At 44.1% G+C, this 22,831-nt stretch overlaps 1 protein-coding gene across 1 annotated transcript in view; it reads left to right on the top strand.

The window, feature by feature from the left end:
• The window catches only part of LOC124711183 (aminopeptidase N), a 318,231-nt gene that overhangs the window by 277,865 nt on the left and 17,535 nt on the right, over positions 1–22,831 (top strand). The window contains exons 13-14 of the mRNA XM_047241110.1: positions 1,025–1,192; positions 8,078–8,221. Of these exons, the coding sequence (XP_047097066.1) occupies positions 1,025–1,192; positions 8,078–8,221 (312 nt within the window). The remainder of the gene's footprint in view (positions 1–1,024; positions 1,193–8,077; positions 8,222–22,831) is intronic.

The raw sequence follows: 22,831 nt of genomic DNA, 5'->3' as shown, positions 1-22,831 counted from the left end.
CTGCATGTGGGCCTCTGCAGCAAACGTCTGGATCAGACACCCACACTGACTTCTGTTCATCGGCGGCGAAGTTAGGAATTTGCACGCCAGACCGCTACTGGATGTCCAATGAGAGCCGATAGGTGGCCTTTTCAGATGAATCGCGTTTTATGCTCCATCGGACAGATGGCCTTTGGCGAGTAAGGCGTGAAACGCCAAGAAGTGAACACCTTGCAACAATCGTTGGAATAGCCCGGGCCAGATAGTTTTCCATAGGTGATCTCATCATTCTGGAAGGCACACTGGATCAACACAAGTGTGCACCTATCCTTGGGGAGTATGTCCATATCTTTGTTTCTCCCCGTTAAGATGGCATCTACCAGGAGGACAATGCAACGTGTCACACAGTTCGCAGTCTACATACGTCCTTCGAAAAGCACCAGGATGAGTTTATCGTACTCCCCTGATAACCAAACTCCATAGATTTAAACCCAAGAGAGAATCTGTGAGACTATCTCGATCGGACTGTTTGCAGCACAGAATCTTCAGCCAAGAAACCTTGTGCAGATGGCCATGGCACTGGAGTCCACTTGGGTGCATATCCCTATCGCTATCTTCCAAAACGTCCCTGACTTTCATCCTGTACGTCTCGCAGCGGTCCGCATTGCTCAACTTTGTTATTCAGGTTTTTGACAGGTGGTCACATCAATGTCACTAGACAGTGTAGTACTGCTAATAAGAATAAAATTTTAACTTCTTGAGGACAGCTTAAATCATGCTAAAACGTTGTCGATGCTTGAGATCTGAGGTGGAATGCTCCACATTTCCGGTCCTGATGATTCGCTTACAATCTGTGATTCAGAAGGCTAGAACTTGGTCCAGTAACATCATAGTCATATGATATGTCAAATTATCCTATTATCTAATGTGACGGGACCCATCTATCTCCTATATGATCACAGTCTTTAGTCTGTTTTTCGTTGGTGTAATTTATGGTGAATGTATCCTTGACTGTCTAATGCTCTAGATATAACTTGTTTTACAGGATTTCCGGCAATTTGAAGAATGTCGTGTACTGCACGGCAATCAGAACTGGTGGTGTAGAGGAGTGGGAGTTCGCCTGGGAGCGCTACCAGTCGACCAACGTCGGTAGCGAGAGGGACATCCTGCTGGGCGCCATGGGATGCTCCAGAGAGCCCTGGCTACTCAACAGGTACGCCTGCTCGCCACTCACCATATTTACTATGACCCACAACTCGGAAAAGATACAGTGGAAGGGAAGGAGGGGATGGGGGTACTACGAAACTGGGAGACAGAGTGGGACAGATAGAGGAAAATGTTGAACGTGATGGCAGAGTTACAGAGAGCTGACTTAGTTTGAGAAATTGGTATGTAGAGGGACAGTGAAAAACAGGAAGAGGAATGAATGATTGAGTAAAGAAAGGACAGGAGGGTACAGGAGCCAGAAGGGAGGGTCAGGGGAGAAATGTGGGACAAGTGGAAAGCTGGAGAGGAGGGATTAGAAGAGAGAGAGAGGTAAATGATAGAGGAAGGGAGAGGTAAAAGGACACAAAGAGAGGACCCAGAAAGGAATCTGGGACAGCTGGAAAGTAGGAGAGGCGGGATTAGAAGCAAGAAAGATGTACAGGGACTCAGAAATAGGGAGAGATAAAGGGACATAGAGAGAGGAGGAGGGAGGGGAAGGGAGGGACAGAGGGAAAATAGTAGAAAAGAAGAAGCAAGGAGAGTGAAGCGAAAGACAAAAGTGAGATAATGAAGGAGATACACAGGGAAGAATGGCAACAGTTGAAGATTAGGGTTTAACATCCAGTTGAGGATGGAGTCATTAAAGGCACAACACAAACTCGGATTGGTGAAGAACAGGGAAGGAAATCAGTAGTGTCGTTTTCAAAAGAATGATCCTGATATTTGCTTACGCACTTCGGGGAAACTACTGTAAACCTAAATCCGGATAGTCATACAAGGGTTTGAACTGTGTTCATCAAAAAGGCGAATCCACCTCGCTCAGTGCCAAGTAGGAGAATGAAAGGACTGGTTATTGGGGGAGGGGGGGGGAGGGGGGAGTTGGACGGTTGGACGGAGGTAGAAAGAATGGAGGATTGGGGAGAGAAGAGGGAGGGAAAGGGGGAAGGACAGGGGAGAGGAAGAGGAGAAAGGAGGAAGAGAGAGTGAGCGAAATCCTTGGAGGAAAAAAGAATGGATGCCAAGGGAAGGGAACGTGGATGAGAGAGAGTGAGGGAGAGGGATAGCGTGCGGAGTGAAAAGTTAATTGCTGGGTGGGGAAAAGAGAAGTAAGTGGATGGGAGGCTAAGATCAGCGATAGGTAGCAAGGACGAACAGAATCAGTCTACTACACTGAAATAGGACGAACGAGGACGGGCACGAAGCGAAGTGAGGGGGAACGTGGAAGGAGCTGAGTAAAGGTAAGAATTATAGCAACAACAGACGAAAATTTTCGTCTCTTTGTGATGTCTGAGTTGTGGTTTTGTTTATTCCTTACGTCGCTCCAGTTGTGTTCTATTGTAGGAAAACATAAACTATAAATTATGCTCCCATACATCACAATTTTTGCATGCAGTCTGTTCTCCACATTTCGCAAAGCTCCATTTGACGGACATGCAGCGAAAATGAATTGAATGGTTGGCGGTGAGCCCTTGTTTTCTGTCGTTGAGGTTCATGTTTTGTTTGCCAAATTTATTGAAGGCAGATGAAAGAAGTGAGTCACAAGGCAGAAAACAAGCTCGTATGAAAAGTTTCCATTACACAGGTAGTGTATTTTGCGAAGACTGGTTTGCTCATGGTCTCCAAGCGATGCTTCATCTGGAAACAAAATCTTACCCAGAAACGCCACACCACTTTTCAGTTTTTGGAGAACTAAAAACGATCTGAAAATCATTGACATGAAGTTGCTCATGGAGCGCAATGTGGGAAGGATGAAATGCGAGAGAATGTAATATTCGCAGAGCAGTCCTTCCACCGAAACAACTGCACATTCTACTGCCTCGTAGACCACGTGGATTGTGTGTTTCATTCGCTACAATGTTGGTTCCATTTCTCTCTTCATTTACTATTATGCCTATTGGCGTGATTTAATCTTTACACTTCCAGCTTTCTTACAGTGCTTGCAAAGACAGATCAGTGTTAGCAAAGTCAGATCACGATACTTTTCGACACACAACTGTATGCCAGCTCGAACAGTTAGGTGATATTCGCTGTATACAAAAACCGTGTCTATTTTTTGACAGTCCTATAAATGCTGTCGAGCCTGCCGTGCGAACGGATACCCACCTACTACGGTCGCCGGCTACCGGTACAAAAAGGACAGCTCGGTTCCGATGGAGGCTTCCGCCAGCCTAGCTTCGTCCTCATTCTTGATCTCCTCACAGCTCAACATCAACATCGACTTGGCCCCGCGCCACGGTGGACACGCCACGATGCGACACGCTTCGTGCCGAGACGCTCATCGTAAGGTTTTAAGACTCTCCTGGGAGTGTCCACGTATGTAATGTCCGAGTAGGGAACTCCGCCCGTCTCTGCCGGTACTTCCGTGTGGTAATCTTGTGCCTTTCGTTCGGACCTTACCTGGGCCATTTCTCCCGCGAGAGACTATTAATTCCGTGCCTCGCATCGGAAAAGTCGGCGTTGCGCTGGTGGATACTCTCGGACGAGGTAGTGAGTTATTCGGTGTCCACTACCCTTACCGCACCGCTCTTTCGCCTAGTGCCAACACATCTGCAAGTGACTTCCTCTTATAAAAGTTAATTTTGAAACCATTTCATGTTTTGTTTGCAGCATTTCTTTTCCTTTTTTGGGTGGAGGGGAGAGGTAATCAGTCTTCTGACTGGTTTCATGCGGTCCGCCACGAATTCCTCTCCTGTGCCAACCACTTCATCTCAAAGCAGCACTTGCAACCTACATCCTCAATTATTTGCTGGATCTATTGCAATCTCAGTCTTCCTCTACAGTCTTTGCCCTCTACAGCTCCCTCTAGTACCATGGAAATCATTCCCTCATGCCTTAAGAGATATCCTATCATCCTGTCCCTTCTCCTTCTCAGTGTTTTCCACATGTTCCTTTCCTCTCCAATTCTGCGCAGAACCTCCTCATTCCATACCTTATCAGTCCACCTAATTTTCAACATTCGTTTATAGCACTACACTCAAATGCTTCGATTCTCTTCTTTTCCGGTTTTCCCATAGTGCATGTTTCACTAACATGCAATGCTGTACTCCAGACGTACATTCTCAGAAATTTCTTCCTCAAATTAAGGCCTATGTTCGATACTAGTAGACTTCTCTTTCCCAGGAATGCCCTTTTGCCATTGCTAGTCAGCTTTTAATGTCCTCCTTACTCCATCCGTCATTGGTTATTTTGCTGTTTAGGTAGCTGAATTCCTTAACTTCATCTAGTTCCTGACCATCAATCCTGGCTTTAAGTTTCTCACTGTTCTCATTTCTACTACTTCTCATTACCTTCGTTTTTCTTCTATTTACTCTCAATCCATAATCTGCACTCATTAGACTGTTCATTGCGTTGAGCAGATCATGTAATTCTTCTTCACTTTTACACAAGATAGCAATGTCATGAGCGAATCGCTTCATTGATACCTTTTCACCTTGAATTTTAATTCCACTCCTGAACCTTTCTTTTATTTCCATCATTGCTCTCTCCCAAGACCTTACCCCTATTTTTCTCAAAATTTCGAACATCTTTCACCATTTTACATTGTCGAAGGCTTTTTCCAGGTCGACAAATCCTATGAGTGCGTCTTTATTTTTCTTTATTCTTGCCTCCATTATCAACCGCAGCGTCAAAATTGCCTCTCTCGTGCCTTTACCTTTTCTGAGACCAAACTGATCTCCGTCTAGCACATCCTCAATTTTTTCCATTCTTCTATATATTATTATTGTCAGCAACTTGGATGCATGAGCTGTTAATCTGCGTGTGCGATAATTCTCGCGCTTGTCAGCTCTTACAGTCTTCGGCATTGTGTGGATGATATTTTTCCCAAAGACAGATGGTATGTCTTCAGACTCATACATTCTACACACCAACGTGAATAGTCGTTTTGTTGCCACTTTCCCCAATGAGTTTAGAAATCCCTTCTGCCTTATTTAATCTTAAGTCCTCTACAGCTCTTTTAAATTCTGATTCTAATCCTGGATCCCCATCTCTTCTAAATCGACTCCTTTTTCTTCTTCTATAGCATTTGACTAATCTTCCCTGTCATAGAGGCTTTCAATGCATTCTTTCCACCTATCCGCTCTCTCAACTGTATTTAACCGTGGAATTCCCGTTGCACTCTTTAATGTTATCACCTTTGCTTTTAATGTCACCGAAGGTTGTTTTGACTTCCCTGTATGCCGAGTCTGTCCTTCCGACAATCATTTCTTTTTCGATTTCTTCACCTTTTTCATGCAGCCATTTCGTCTTAGCATCCCTGCACTTCCTATTTATTTCATTCCTCAGCGACTTGTGTTTCTGTATTCCTGAGTTTCCCAGAGCATTTTTGTATTTCCTCCTTTCACCGATCAACTGAAGTATTTCTTCTGTTACCCGTGGTTTCTTCGCAGTTACCTTCTTCATACCTATGTTTTTCTTTCCACCTTCTGTGACAGCCCTTTTTAGAGTTTTCCATTCCTCTTCAACTGTACAGCCTACTGAACTATTCCTTATTGCTGTATCTATAGCCTCAGAGAACTTCAAGCGTATCTCATCATTCCTTAGTACTTCCGTTCCCCACTTCTTTCGTATTGATTCTTCCTGACTAATGTCTTAAACTTCAGCCTACTCTTCATCACTACCATATTGTGATCTGAGGCTATATCTGCTCCTGGGTACGCCTTACAATCCAGTATCTGATTTGGGAATCTCTGTCTGACCATGATGTAATCTGGCTGAAATCTTCCAGTGTCAGCCGCCATTTCCAAGTATACCTCCTCCTCTTGTGGTTCTTGAACAGAGTATTCGCTATCACTAGCTGAAATTTATTACAGAATTCAATTAATTTAGTCGTTTTAATAAACGCGTTGTCTTCTTAGCCACGTGTAGCATGGCTGCAAACCTTAGGAAGAGGCTGCCAGTAATTACATAGCAAATATGAAGAGGGTACTCCCCCCTCCACCCCCTGGAAAAGTTTAAAAATTAGAATCCTGATTTAGAAAAAGATATATTTAACTGCTCATATATTTATTTTCATATTAAAATTAATCCAAATTCTCATCTGCAATAAAGAAAACTACTTCGGCCTCAATGTCACTCACATTTCCAATGAATGAGACAAGGGAATATGCTGTTGCTGATTGCCCCGCCCATCTACGTTTACTACTGACTCCTAAATATATTATTTTCTGCCTCACAGAAAGCATCGTACATTTTTTTCACCGTCCTTTTTTATGACGGCAACTCACGTAACTTGCTGACGATGAGGGAATCAAGCTCTTTATCTACGTCACTGCTGTTGGTGTGAGACCACGTAGTTTTTTTGTTTTTTTTTATTTTTTTAGGGAGTTTCGCTTCTGTTTAATATTTTTAAAACAGTGACTTCGAACATTCCAGAAGCACTCTCAGTCTCATAAAGTGTGACATTTTCTTAATTTTTCTTCCTGTTCACACCACTTCGCAAAGGAACACACGTAAAGACAACACCCAACCCTGAAATGAGTGTGAAGTGACTAATAGTGGCCCAAGACGGCTTTGGAGTATGGCCCTGACAACACAAGAAGGGATTGGCGATCTCTGTAATCATTACGTCAGTTCTGTTTTCTCAGGAGCACAGAACACGGTAGCATGTGCCAGCCCTGGGAGAGGTGGTGACGCTTGTTTCCCCTCTCCGCTCCTCACCCCTCGGGCGGTCTGCGTTCTCATTTGTTCATGCTCGAGAAGCGATTACCTCCTTACAGTGTCCGCACTCTATAATCGCTTGAAAGATGAGCAGTATCTGTGATCCATTGGGTGCATGCTTCCCTTGTAAGTAAATCACTAGTCACGCTTTTTAAGGGTTAGTGCTCGGGTCTAATAAGAGGGAAGAAAGTTTATACTGGGTGATTCAGGTTTTATGCAACCTGCAGCACGTTCAAATACCACGAGCAAGATTTTCGTATTCTCTCCCTCACTACGTGCAATCTATCAGTCCTGCAGAAAAAATGAACAATTGTAGGAAATTTAATGTAGTTAAATTTTATACTTGGATACGTTTTCGAATTACTCAAGAAAAACGTACATAAGTGATCTTAAAACGTGTTGTGCTTGAATAATTCGAAAACTGAGTCCTGCAGCTAAAACGAATCCCAGCACAGAATTTAACTGAATTAAATTTCCTGCAAAAAAGTTCTGTTCATTTTTTCTGTTGGGCTAACAGTTGGGACGTAATGAACGAGAGAATATAAAAATCTCGAACGTGGTTTTTGATGGTGTTCTGGATTGCGTAAAACCCATAGGCAGGGGCAGTTGAAGCAACATGTATGTTAAATGAAATGATAATTAATTCAAGACCCTACGCTGCCGACAGGCGTTGATATACATAAACGGGGATAGTTGAAAATGTGTGCCCCAAACGAGAGTCGGACCCGGGATCTCCTGCTTACATGGTAGACGCTCTATCCATCTGAGCCACCGAGGGCGCGGACGATAAGGCGACTGCAGGGACTTATACCTTGCACGCACCCCGTGAGACCCACATTCCCAACTTAAAGTCCACACACTACATTCGTAGTGCCCCTGCCCATTACACTCGTTACTCGCGGCAGACAATCTTACCTAGTCCCGTAAGAGTTCGGGCAATACGTGTGTATCCGCACAGAAGAAGAAGTTCAATGGCCGACATGTCCGAGAGAACAAATACCATCTTCATATACACTTCATATATATGCATGTTAAGTGGCTGGAGTCTTCAGTCAGTACTGTATTAAGACCTACATTTCGCCCAATAGTTTTCTAGAAACGTTGGATTATTACTTTTTTATTAATGTGCATTTTTGTTGGTGTCCTGTAACGTAGCGCTAGCCGAGCGTGTTACATGGAATACAGGATTGACGACATGCTGTTTGTGTGTGTGTGTGTGTGTGTGTGTGTGCAGGTACCTGGAGAAGGCCGTGACGGAGGGCTCCGGCATTCGACGACAAGACTCGGCTCGCGTCTTCAGCGCCGTCTCCTCCAACACCGTGGGACAGCCACTGGCCTACAGCTTCCTGAGGAACCACTGGAACAGAATACGCGAATAGTATGTACTGCACTGTCTCCAATCCTCAGCTGTAACAGCATATTAAAACATTGTAGCACGCCTAGCCAGTCCAACAAAAGGAATTTATTGCGTTAGTCTTCACATCACACCAAATTCACTGGCAACTCACATACCACTCCGTGCCTTGATGCCTTGAGCTAGACAGATAGCCGACCAAAAGATCCATCAAGGAAGTCTGTAGTCGTCCCAGAGTCCAATCAGTTATTGAGCAAACAGTTTGAAGAAATTACCAGAGAGGAGAGAACCTAAAATCACAGCCAGGTATAACACAGTGTAGCACGTTTTCAGCCATAATCAGCGAAGCACAGCATGAAAAAGTGATAATGTTCCTTTTTTTTCTTTATTGTCATTTAAAATCCTCACGAGAGGGCAGGCTGGCAGGGGATAAAACAGCTCTCCAGCCAAACGTTTCACATATTTTAATGTTCACTATTTGACAAAGGACACAAAAGACATTGTTAGAGGTCAATGGAATTTCGCACTTGTACACAACGTCGGTGGGTATGTAAATTATTTGAGCTGCAATTCTCTGAGACAGGTAGAGCGACCAACATAGTCGCTGTTGCTCTTGTTAGTGTAGTTACCAAGTCTGGTAGGGTATAAAAGGGGCTGAACAGCCTAAGACATTGAATGATCCCTCAGAAGGACATGGAGACGCCACATACTAGAGTGAGACAGCGTTATCAGCACATGAAGAATTTGGAAGGGCCTTGTTGTGGTTTCCATTTGGCCAGCTGGTCGAATAGTGCAATATGCGGATTTGGGGGGCATTCGGATATGGCAGTTCCCCTACCTTCGACAGCATAAGAACGTGAGGGCAGCCTTATTCGTCGTCAAGGTTGCAGTCGATCTTGTCTGATTGCCACAGGGAAGCATCGCCATATTGTGCACCAAGCACGTCGTAGCCCCTTCACATTTGCGTCTGCCATCCGAGAACAAGTAATGGACTCCTTGCAGTTTGTGGTGTCATTCCGCATGATTTGTAGGGGGATAGCGGCAGCTGGGCGAGGGAATGATAGTTCCATGCAGCAGCTGTCCTTAACACAACATAAATGGCGGCATTTGAAGTGGTGCTGTGACTTGGAAGCAGGGAGTGCCGATGAATGGCGTTTGTTTTGTGTTCAGCAATGAGTCGCGGTTCTGCATTAACCCGAATGAAATTGTCAGTGAGTATGGCGGGGATCTGGAGATGCACAGCAGTGTTACTTCTGGCATCATCGTGTGACTTCAAGTCACAGTTAGTAGCAATTGAAGGAACTCTTGATGGCACAGTGGTATATTCTGCGAAGAATGCCATGGCCAGTAGATGCGCAGATGGCAGGGCATGCTTGAGAAGAGCAGTTGTGGTGGGGGTTATGCGCAGGCGCTGTAGGGGAAATGCCGAGAGCTGGAGGGGAAGTCCCATACTAAACTGAAGCCTATGCTTACATTTTTTGTAAATGTTAAGCCGGGCCCCTCCACGCCCGCACTTGCATGGTGACCATTCAGAAATATGTATTGTCACCTCTGTCTTCGTTAGTATCTGAGTGGAATTCTGCTGAAACTGCAGAGATTTGTTTTTGCCTGGCTTGTTAACTATTTGTAAATTTCAGAGAAGCGTCATGAGTGGCGAATTTTGAGTAAAACCTACACATTTCTCTGGTCGCCATGTCTAAATTTGCTTCTTTTGGCAACACAGTGGAGTTTAAACTGTCTCACCTCATTAACGTGTTGTGCAGACACAATTGCGAGAGAATTCTAAAAGAGTGGTTTATTAAGTTTATTAAGCGCGGAACTGAGGAAAAGTACAGTCAGTAGATTACGAAGAAACACATCCTCGATACGAAAAACATGTTATGTCTTCACATACATTGTTCCAAAACGCATAGCATCTCCCATTTCACCAGCTATCCATGGTCCTTAAAAATTACATTCTTTCACCGAAAAAGTCTGTAGTTACTGGAATAACACAGTAGAAAAATAGTTCGAATGGCTCTGAGCACTATGGGAGTTAACATCTGAGGTGATTAGTCCCCTAGAACTTTGAACTACTTAAACGTAACTAACCTAAGGACATCACACACATCCATGCCCGAGGCAGGATACGAACCTGCGACCGTAGCGGTCGCGCGGTTCCAATCTGGAGCGTCTAGAACCGCTCGGCCACAGCGGCTGGCAACACAGAAGATAATGAAGTTTTACATGATAACGGTATGGTAAAATACTCTCCTCTTTGCATGCTATCATTTGCAAAATCTCATTTCGATATCTGAAACCGTTTATGAAATATGAGGAATGTTGTGAATTCTCACTCTGGCCTTATCAATGGCGCAGCGAGATCGCAAATGAGTGCGCTGCATCAGGTCAATTTTCTCAAGATTCAGACAATAAGAAATTCTACCTTCAGTTGCAAGGTATAATTTTTTTTTAGTTTACCTAGGTTTCGATGCCAATAATGGTATCTTCTTCAGAACCTGTTTTAAGTATTTTATACACTATTCCCATATATCTGTTAGCTGCTTTACTTGCATCGGCAGGTACAAATTTACAAATCTTTAAAGGGATATAAAGCTATACCGACTCCATCCTATGTTAAAAACAAGAAAGAGCTTCTTGACAACTACTGAGGCTCTCATCGAGAATGCACATGTTGCAAGGATCTCGCGATGGAGGGAGAAATGTCGGTATTTGGGAGAATGGACGGCTCCAATGGAAGAACTTCCCCCTGGACATTCGGAGAAATGATCAATATGGAGGTATCTCAATAGATTTCGATCAAACACAACGAGATACAAGACCAATCTGCGGACTTGGGGTTTCTCTGTGGACTCAGTTCTTTGCCAGTGTGGCGTTGAGCAGACTAACAGCCATTTCCTCCAGTGTCCCTCATCACCAACCACCTGCACCATGCAAGACCTTATGAGAGCTGCACCAAATGCACTTGAAGTGTCCAATTTGTGGTCTTTTTTGTGTAAAATTATGTCAACACTTATATATATACTTTTGACACGATAAATGAATAAATAAATAAATCTCCGCAGCCGTCGTTCACCCCTAATCTATAGCCCGTGGTACACTACAGTTGCCTCGGCACCACCAGTTTTGCATAACGCCATTTTGCCGTACACTGTACACTTCAACCAAGGCGGCGTGCGAACTGTTTACAAACTTAGCCCGAAAGCCAATGATCATGTCTTTTTGGATGTCAGATAAATTACTCCATTTTCGTATTACGACAGCGGCTGCACTGTTTGCCTGGTCGCTCCCCCTCCCTCCCGCCTCTCCCCCCCCCCCCCCCCCCCTGCCACCGTCACCCTCTCCACTCCATTTCCCCGACACGCTTTATACATCTTCCACCCCTAGTGCGGCCACCGGCCTTATGTGAGTGGTTATTGCACGTTGGAGTCCAACATAGGCGGTGGTCACATTAAGGTGACTCGGCCGTGTATAGTACTTGTCTTGTTGCGTTAAACTTCTAATATATGATTATACCTTTTAATGAGTAGATTACGACGTCATTTTAAATGTTTAAATTCGGTCAAAAATGATGCGAAATATTGAAAATCACAATTTTGTTGCTCTTGGGAGGCGTTAGACAGGCAACCTCCAAATGTGTGAGGACATGGTGCTCCGGGATCTGGGATAGTTGGTTAGTAGATTTGCCTGTTTTTAAATATTGCCTGTTTGTCACATTGACCAGGAAAAGGGCCATACCGAATCCAACTGCGTGTCGGAGAAGAAATTATTTCGCGAACACAGAGGCTTAAAAGAGAGATAGGAGAGAAGGAGAAACACAGAGAGCGTAAGAGAAGGAAGGGGAATCGTTACAAAATAAAACAGACACGCGTCATTAACGCAACTGAAAGAGTCTTCCGTCGTATTTCTCTTGGTGCGCCGGGTCTCTTCCGGAACTTATGTTCTTTAGAGTAACCAGCATCACCGTCCGCACTTTCTCTTTCTTTCATTTATATAACGAAGAAGCCCGGCGTTATTCAGAGCTAATTAGCGCCCCTTGGAGGACTGCATACAAACTGCCAGTACACCAGCGTTACCTGTTTTCTCACAAAAAGCTAAAAAAGCTACACCTAAAGTAGGAGAAGGAACGTTAGGTTATAGCTTTGAAAGTGAATTAATTAACACTGCCAAGCACGTGTCGTCTATATCTGTGCCCTGTAAGTAAGTTTATAACATCTCTTGTACTGCTACAACTGAACAATGAACAAGAAGAAAAAGAGCTCTTTATACTGTTATGTTTGTATGAGACGTCATAAAGTTTTCATCAGGTTTAAAAGCTTGAGGCATAATGGTACAAAATATTTTCAAATTCATCGTGCAGAACTGATTCTTCGATATCTAAGGAGTACTTTTCCGCAATATGAATCGCCTATTAGTTAGAACAATCAGTGAACCAACCTTCGATAATTAGGTTGCCTCTTGCTCATTTTTAATATTACGTTTGAAAAAGCGACTAGGTATACTGGTTGAAGCCAGTAGAGTAATGTTGTGAATGGCAGGGTTCGCATTGACGCTTATTGGCCATCTAGATTTAGATTCTGTGTGATTTACGTAAATCATATCAGGCGAATTGTGGGGTGGTTTCTTCTGCAACGCTACAAGATATTTCTTTCTCTAGCCTCGTTCACCAAAGCTTGTGTTAAATCTCTGATGATTTCGATGACGATGGGACCTTAAACTCTAAACTTCCTTTCTTTTTGACAGATTCACGGCTCAAACATAGAGGTACGAGTTTGGTGACTGGTGCTTAACCAGTTCGTAAATATACTAGCAAATACACTGACACCTTGGTGATTTTTGTTATATGGGCATTAGGCCGTCATCCAATGCATGTTTATCCGCCTAGCATTTCGTCTTTCAATCTCTTCGGCTATCCGAGCACGCTTCCCGTCCAACCTTAATTCCCAACTTGGCGCACGCAACTTACCCCTAGCGGCTCCTGTCTGCAATCTTCATCGCTCGCAGACTCACGCTGATTCCGGCAAGAGTTCAGGAGAGCGAATTCATCTGCACGATAATTATCTTAATGGCCGTCAAGGCGTATATATTTATATATGTGTCTTGTCTGTTCTTTCAGACATGCAAATATTTTAAGTCATTCCTCTCTCTCAGACATTTGATTGACTCGATGCCATGCAGAAGCGAGGCAGTGATTAAATCAAAAACATATCCTACGAAACACTGAGAAACAGTGCACTAACTTTTGTATCAAGTAATTTGTAGCTTTCTCAAATTATTAGGTCGTGAATATTTCATTTCACTTTAATTAAAGTTAATCAAATTTTTGTATACTGACTGTAATTTTCAAACAGCAGATATTCGGGCATGTGTCCTGAGAAGATTGTAATATATCAAAATGTATACTTCAGCTAAAATTAACACCTGAATGAAACATTCAGTAAATCTTTACAAGGGTTCTAGAATTAATTCCTGAGTAGGTGAGTGGTCAGTGTAGCCGACTGCCATGCAGAGGACCTGGGTTCGATTCCTGGTAATGCCAGGAATTTTTTCTTTGGTGGGAGGGCTGGCATGGAATGCATTCAGCTTCGTCACGCTACTTGTACAAATAGTGGCGGTACCAGGTCGCGAAAACTGACAACGCCTGGGAGAGTTGTGTGCTGATCCCACGCCATATTACGCGGGCAGTATATCGTGACAGTCGGTCGCGACCGTAAACATTCGAGGACATATTACCTGAGGGGTGAGGAGCCGCGCGGGGGAATAAGCCCCGCCTCCCTCTCGAAGGGCTGCCATCCTACGTCCACGTTCTGTGCTTCCACGAACGCAGAACTGACACAACGGTCATAGGGATTGCTGATTCATTTTCTTGTGGCGGGAGAAGCATTCAAATCCCTTTATGCACCAGGATTAGCCTCGGCACTCACTTCAAAACAAGAACAGAAAAAAAGCACTCCACCACACAAAGCAAATTACGGTACACACAAAGTACACTACTGGCCATTAAAATTGCTATACCAAGAAGAAATGCAGATGATAAACGGGTATTCATTGGACAAATATATTATACTATTACTGACATGTGATTACATTTTCACGCAATTTGGATGCATAGATCCTGAGAAATCACTACCCTGAACAACCACTCTCGCCATAATAACGGCCTTAATATGCCTGGTCATTGAGTCAAACAGAGCTTGGATGGCGTGTACAGGTACAGCTGCCCATGCAGCTTCAACACGATACCACACTTCATCAAGAGGAGTAACTGGTGTATTGTGACGAGCCAGTTGCTCGGCTACCATTGACCAGACGTTTTCAATTGGTGAGAGATTGGAGAATGTGCTGGCCAGGACAGCAGTTGAACATTTTCTGTATCCAGAAAGGCCCGTACAGGACCTGCAACGCGCTGTCGTACATTATCCTGCTGAAATGTAGAGTTTCGCAGGGATCGAATGAAAGGTAGAGCCACGAGTCGTAACACATGTGAAATGTAACGTCCACTGTTCAAAGTGCCGTCAATGCGAACGAGAGGTGACCGAGACGTGTAACCAATGGCACCCCATACTATCACGCCGGGTGATACGCCAGTATGGCGATGACGAATACACGCTTCCAATGTGCGTTCACCACGATGTCGCCAAACACGGATGCGACCAACATGATGCTGTAAACAGAACCTGGATTCATGCGAAAAAATGACGTTTTGCCATTCGAGCACCCAGGTTCGTCGTTGAGTACACCTTCGCAGGCGCTCCTGTCCGTGATACAGCATCGAGGGTAACCGCACCCATGGTCTCCGAGCTGATAGTCCATGCTGCTGGAAACGTCGTCGAACTGTTCGTGCAGATGGTTGTTGTCTTGCAAAAGTCCTCATCTGTTGACTCAGGGATCGAGACGTGGCTGCACGATCCGTTACAGCCGTGTGGATAAGATGCCTGTCATCTCGACTGCTAGTGATACGAGGCCGTTGGGATCCAGCACGGCGTTCCGTATTACCCTCCTGCACCCACCGATTCCATATTCTGCTAACACTCATTGGATCTCAACCAACGGGAGCAACAGTGTCGGAATACGATAAACTGCAACCGCGATAGGCTACAATCCGACCTTTATCAAAGTCGGAAACGTGATAGTACGCATTTCTTCTCCTTACACGAGGCATCACAACATTTCAACAGGCAATGCCGGTCAACTGCTGTTTGAGTATGAGAAATCGTTTGGAAACTTTCCTCATGTCAGAACGTTGTAGGTGCCGCCACCGGCGCCAACCTTGTGTGAATGCTCTGAAAAGCTAATCTTTTGCATATCACAGCATCTTCTTCCTGTCGGTTAAATTTCACGTCTGTAGCACGTCATCTTCGTGGTGTAGCAATTTTAATGGCCAGTAGTGTAGTTGTGGCTAGTATTGTTTCAAGTTTACTTATTTACTATTGTTAAAACAATGGCATGTCAGAAGTTGGACGAGCTGTTTGTCTACACCGAGCGTTTAGAGACACTTCGTGAAGAAAACGGAAATTTTACGTGAATGCTTTCGCCGGATGATTTCTCACGATTTTCGCAAAGACCTAAACCAACAACAATGCCTCGAACTTCTTTCTTTAACTTGCGGCTATTAGTTGCCTTTCGGAAACGATTGGTTTGTGAAATTTCGTCATGGTCGTTTTCAGTCAGCGATAAATTATGTGCAAGCTGACTAAAATCGGTTGTTGCGCACAGGACCGGATTAAGGCCACATTGGACATGTAGCACTGATGAACTATTTAGCATTTCGTAATCCTAGACGTACACAGCCTAACACAACGGTGTAGTAGCCAAAAGTGGAGGAGCAAATAAAATGAACCTTCTCATCTACAACTACATCTACATCCATACTCCGCAAGCATCCTGATGGTGTGTGGCGGAGGGTACTTTGAGTACCTCTATCGGTTCTCGCTTCTATTCCGGTCTCGTATTGTTCGTGGAAAGAAAGATTGTCGGTATGCCTCTTTGTGGGCTCCAATCTCTGTGATTTTATCCTCATGGTCTCTTCGCGAGATATACGTAGGAGGGAGCAATATACTGCTTGACTCCTCGGTGAAGGTATGTTCTCGAAACTTCAACAAAAGCCCGTAGCGAGCTACTGAGCGTCTCTCCTGCAGAGTCTTCCACTGGAGTTTATCTATCATCTCCGTAACGCTTTCGCGATTACTAAATGACCCTGTAACGAAGCGCGCTGCTCTCCGTTGGATCTTCTCTACTTCTTCTATCAACCCTATCTGGTACGGATCCCACACTGCTGAGCAATATTCAAGCAGTGGGTGAACAAGTGTACTTTATCCTACTTCCTTTGTTTTCGGATTGCATTTCCTTAGGATTCTTCCAGTGAATCTCAGTCTGGCATCTGCTTTACCGACGATCAACTTCATACGATCATTCCATTTTAAATCACTGCTAATGCCTACTCCCAGATAATTTATGGAATTAACTGCTTCCAGTTGCTGACCTGCTATATCGTAGCTAAATGATAAAGGACCTTTCTTTCTATGTATTCGCAGCACATTACACTTGTCTACATTGAGATTCAATTGTCATTCCCTGCACCATGCGTCAATTCGTTGCAGATCCTCCTGCATTTCAGTACAATTTTCCGTTGTTACAACCTCTCGATGTACTACAGCATCATCCGTAAAAAAGCCTCAGTGGACTTCCGATGTTATCCACAAGGTCATTTATGTATATTGTGAATAGCAACGGTCCAACGACAGTCCCCTGCGGCAACCTGAAATCACTCTTACTTCGGAAGACTTCTGAATGACATGGTACGTTCTGTTATCTAGGAACTCTTCAATCCAATCACACAATTGGTCTGATAGTCCATATGCTCTTACTTTGTTCATTAAACGACTGTGGGGAACTGTATCGAACGCCTTGCGGAAGTCAAGAAACACGGCATCTACCTGTGAACCCGTGTCTATGGCCCTCTGAGTCTCGTGGACGAATAGCGCGGGCTGCGTTTCACACGATTGTCTTTTTCGAAACCCATGCTGATTTCTACAGAGTAGATTTCTAGTCTCCAGGAAAGTCATTATACACGAACATAATACGTGTTCAAAATTCTACAACTGATCGACGTTACAGATACAGGTCTCTAGTTCTGCACATCTGTTCGACGTCCCTTCTTGAAAACGGGGATGACCCGTGCCCTTTTCCAATCTTTTGGAACGCTATGCTCTGCTAGAGACCTACGGTACACTGCTGCAAGAAGGGAGGCAAGTTCCTTCCCGCACTCTGTGTAAAATCGAACTGGTATCCCATCAGGTCCAGCGGCCCTCTTTTGAGCGATTTTAATTGTTTTTCTATCCCTCTGTCATCTATTTCGATATCTATTATTCTGTCATCTGTGCGACAATCTAGAGAAGGAACTACAGTGCCGTCTTCCTCTGTGAAACAGCTTTGGAAAAAGACATTTAGTATTTCGGCCTTTAGTCTGTCAATCTCTGTTTCAGTACCATTTTGGTCACAGAGTGTCTGGACATTTTGTTTTGATCCACCTACCGCTTTGACATAAGACCAAAATTTCTTAGGATTTTCTGCCAAGTCAGTACAAAGAACTTTACTTTCGAATTCATTGAACGCCTCTCTCACACTACATTTCGCTTCGTGTAATTTTTGTTTGTCTGCAAGGCTTTGGCTATGTTTACGTTTGCTGTGAAGTTCCCTTTGCTTCCGTAGCAGTTTTCTAACTCGGTTGTTGTACCACGGTGGCTCTTTTCCATCTCTTACGATCTTGCTTGGCACATACTCATCTAATGCATATTGTACGACGGTTTTGAACTTTGTCCCCTGTCCTCAACGCTATCTGTACTTGAGATAAAACTTTTGTGTTGAGCTGTCAAGTACTCTGAAATCTGCTTTTTGTCACTTTTGCTAAACAGAAAAATCTTCCTACCTTTTTTAATATTTCTATTTACGGCTGAAATCATCGATGCAGTACCCGCTTTATAATCGCTGATTCGCTGTTCTGCGTTAACTGTTTCAGCCGGCCGAAGTGGCCGAGCGGTTCTAGGGGCTACAGTCTGGAACCGCGCGACCGCTACGGTCGCAGATTCGAATCCTGCCTCGGGCATGGATGTGTGTGATGTCCTTAGGTTAGTTAGGTTTAAGTAGTTCTAATTTCTAGGGGACTGATGACCTCAGAAGTTAAGTCCCATAGTGCTCAGAGCCATTTGAACCATTTTTTGAACTGTTTCAAATAGTTGGGGTCTGTTTGTCACCGGAAGGTCTAATATGTTATCGCCACGAGTCGGTTCTCTCTTAAACTGCTCAAGGTAGTTTTCAGATAATGCACTTAAAAAAATTTCACTGGATTCTTTGTCCCTGCCACCCGTTATAAACGTTTGAGTCTCCCAGTCTATAGCTGGTAAATTAAAATCTCCACCCACAACTATGACATGGTCGGGAAATCTACTCGAAATATTTTCCAAATTTTCCTTCAGGTGCTGTGCCACAACAGCTGCTGAGCCAGGGGGCCTATAGAGACATCCAATTACAATGTTTGGGGCTGCTTTAACCGTGACTTTCACCCAAATTATTTCACATTTCGGACCTCCGTCAATTTCCTTCGATGCTATAAAATGAACCTACTCGAGTTGAGAAAGTATGTGATGTTAAGTCAGTGATTACAAAGTCGATTTAAGTTTACGAGGATCTTGGCAATATGAGCCCACTTATAAGTTTGACATTGCACCCCCTATGGAATGGATGCATGCACTCATTCCGTTGGGATGGGTGTCATAAGGTCGTTGTATCCTATCCCGAGGCAAGCTGGCACGTAACTGTTGTAACTGGCCCTTGATGTCCTGGAGACAGGTACCGGAATGAAGTTGACGTCCGAGCTGGTCAATTAGGTATAGATCTGGGGATCTTGGTGGCCTTGGGAGTTCCTCACGCAGCAGTGCATCATGCGGACAGCTGATAAAGAAACGTGCCGTGTGTCGGCAAGCATTGTCCACTTGAAAAATGGCACCACGGTACTATCTCATGAGAAGTAACACATAAGAACGTAGTAAGTCCACGACATAGGACATACCATTGTGCCATCAGACTTCCCTCAATAACTGTCAGCCGAGACCTGAAGTCATACCCGATGGCTCCTCGCAACCATGACGCCAGAAGTAATATCGCTGTCCATCTCCAAAACATTTGGAGAGTGGAACGCCTCCCCAGGTCACCGCCATATTCTCTGACGATCGTCTTGGGTGGTACAGAACTGTGAGTCACTGCTAAACACCATGTGACGCCATACTCTAGTATTCCATGCTTCCAGTCATGGCACGACATGTTTCGGTGTTAACGGCAGAATGTGCATGGCGCGTTAATTCCCTATTCCAGCTGCTCCTAGTTTTCCAACAATGGTGCGCAGCGACACAGAATCTTGCAGGTGGTCCATTTCTCGTTCTGGGATAACAGGGGCAAATGTGAACGGTTTACGACGTGTTTGATGAGAAATATGGCGATCCTTTCTTGTGGTGGTCAGTCGTGATCAGTGACGAACATTCCTCTCCTCGCATTCCCATGCACTCCGCGATCAAGATACTTGAACTATCCGTCTGTTGACTTACGTCAACTTTCTTCACATAACAATGAAAGATACGCAAATAGTTAATTGACATTTCCTGACAGTTTAAAACTGTGTGCCGGACCGAGTAGAGCATTTTCCCGCGAAAGGCAAAGGTCCTGAGTCTCGGTCCAGCATACAGTTTCATAACATCTCACACTCCACTACAGAGTGAAAATTTCGTTCTGGAAACAGTTAATTGTCACGCCAAGCAGTATGTCGCTTCCTCATAAGCAATGATAAGGCAATCAGACTGAGGAGGCAAACATTTTTTTCGATTCGACAACAGGTCCTTCCAAATCGGTTACACTGGTCAATTTCGATGTGGTTTTTCAAGTAGCTAACCGCACTCATGTATGCAGTGGTGCGCTGGATAAACGTTTCCCTCTCAGTTAAGGTTAGCACCAACACATAGACGTCCGAAAGAGGGGTAGATGTGGAGGGAGATGGACACAAGCCGCCACTTGCCTCTCCTGGAATTTATGTTACAGAATTTTAAAAGAAGCTGTTCGCGTGGAATTATGCCTTTCCCTCAGCACATTGGTGGTTCCGGAGTTGTCCTGCATTCGAGGCTGATGTGGCGATTTACATAATGTTGCGCTGCGCGGAATTAGCCGAGCGTTCTACGAGGTGCATTCAAGTTCTAAGGCCTCCGATTTTTTTTCTGATTAACTACTCACCCGAAATCGATGAAACTGGCGTTACTTCTCGACGTAATCGCCCTGCAGACGTACACATTTTCACAACGCTGACGCCATGATTCCATGCAGCGGCGAAGGCTTCTTTAGGAGTTTGTTTTGACCACTGGAAAATCGCTGAGGCAATAGCAGCACGGCTGGTGAATGTGCGGCCACGGAGAGTGTCTTTCATTGTTGGAAAAAGCCAAAAGTCACTAGGAGCCAGGTCAGGTGAGTAGGGAGCATGAGGAATCACTTCAAAGTTGTTATCACGAAGAAACTGTTGCGTAACGTTAGCTCGATGTGCGGGTGCGTTGTCTTGGTGAAACAGCACACGCGAAGCCCTTCCCGGACGTTTTTGTTGCAGTGCAGGAAGGAATTTGTTCTTCAAAACATTTTCGTAGGATGCACCTGTTACCGTAGTGCCCTTTGGAACGCAATGGGTAAGGATTACGCCCTCGCTGTCCCAGAACATGGACACCGTCATTTATTCATCACTGGCCGTTACCCGAAATTTTTTTGGTGGAGGTGAATCTGTGTGCTTCCATTGAGCTGACTGGCGCTTTGTTTCTGGATTGAAAAATGGCATCCACGTCTCATCCATTGTCACAACCGACGAAAAGAAAGTCCCATTCATGCTGTCGTTGCGCGTCAACATTGCTTGGCAACATGCCACACGGGCAGCCGTGTGGTCGTCCGTCAGCATTCGTGGCACCCACCTGGATGACACTTTTCGCATTTTCAGGTCGTCATGCAGGATTGTGTGCACAGAACCCACAGAAATGCCAACTCTGGAGGCGATCTGTTCAACAGTCATTCGGCGATCCCCCAAAACAATGTAGTGTATTCCTAGAGTCACCATTTAAAGCCAGTTCTCGAAAGTTTGTTAATAGACTTTCTCGGAATAGTTTATGTGTATCTTCAAGGGTCTTGCAAGCCCAGTTTCTTCAGCATCTCTGTGACACTTTCTCACTATCCAAACACACCAGTGACCATTCGTGCTGCACTTCTTTGTATACTTTCAACATGCCCTCTTAGTCCTACTCATTATGGGTCCCACACTTGAGCAATATTCTAGAACTGGTCGCACAAATGACTTGTAAGCGATCTCTTCCCCAGTATTCTGCCAATAAACTGAAGTCTACCACCTGCTTCACCCATGACTGAGCCTACGTGATCATTCCATTTTACATCCTTATAAAGTGTTACTCCCAGGTATTTGTCCCGGGTTCGATTCCCAGCGGGGTCAGGGATTTTCTCTGCCTCGTGATGGCTGGGTGTTGTGTGCTGTCCTTAGGTTAGTTAGGTTTAAGTAGTTCTAAGTTCTAGGGGACTGATGACCATAGATGTTAAGTCCCATAGTGCTCAGAGCCATTTTTGAACCAGGTATTTGTAAGAGTTGGTCAATTCCAATAGTGGCTCATTGATAATATGATTTTTCATTCTGTGAAGTACAAAATCTTACATTTTTGAACTTTTAATACTAGCTGTCAATCTTTGCAGCACTTGGAAATCTCATCAAGATGTGACTGAATATTTATGCAGCTTCTTTCAGAAAGTATTTTATTATAGATAACTGCATCATCTGCAAAAATCCTGTGGTTACTGTTAATATGGTCTGCAAGGTCATTAACATACAATATGAACAGCTAGGGCCCCAATACACTTCCATGGGACACACCCAAAGTTACTTCCATATCTGACGATGACTGTCCATCCAAGATAACATGCTGCATCCTCCCTCCCAAAAGTCCTCAACCCAGTCATAAATTTCACTTGATAATCCATATGATCATATTTTTTAAACAAGTGTAGGTGTGGTACTGAGTCAAATGCTATTCAGAAATCAGGAAATACTGCAGCAACCTGCCTTCCTTGAATCAAATCTTTCATTTGTCATGTGAGAAAAGTGTGAGTTGGGTTTCACATGATTGATGTTTTCTGAATCCATGCTGGTTGGCATGGAGGAGGTTATTCTGTTAGAGATATATTATTAAGTTTGAGCTAAGAATATGTTTTAAGATTCATGAAATTCATGGTTAAAATTTAACATCTCTTTATTAAACAAGATACTACTACAGTTCTGTAACAACTGATATTGGGTGGGAAATTAGTACAGTAACTTAAAATTAAATAAAGGAACGTAAAAAATATCAAAATGAAGGCACAAAGTGCTGATTGTCTGATTAACTGCTAATCGGCCTATTTCATTAGGTGGGAGGGAACATCAACAAATGATCCCTATATGGTAAATTTTATTGCCCAATATTTCCAGTTGTGCACCAATAGTTAACATGTCTGGGTTACATTGACATGTTGCCTAATAATATTGAACAGATCAAAAACTTTTGAAACATACTG

Source organism: Schistocerca piceifrons, chromosome 8 (assembly GCF_021461385.2).
Source record: "Schistocerca piceifrons isolate TAMUIC-IGC-003096 chromosome 8, iqSchPice1.1, whole genome shotgun sequence".
In the NCBI taxonomy this organism is placed as follows: domain Eukaryota; kingdom Metazoa; phylum Arthropoda; class Insecta; order Orthoptera; family Acrididae; genus Schistocerca; species Schistocerca piceifrons.
The sequence above is the reverse complement of the archived record's forward strand: the minus strand, read 5'-3'. Positions and strand labels throughout refer to the sequence as shown.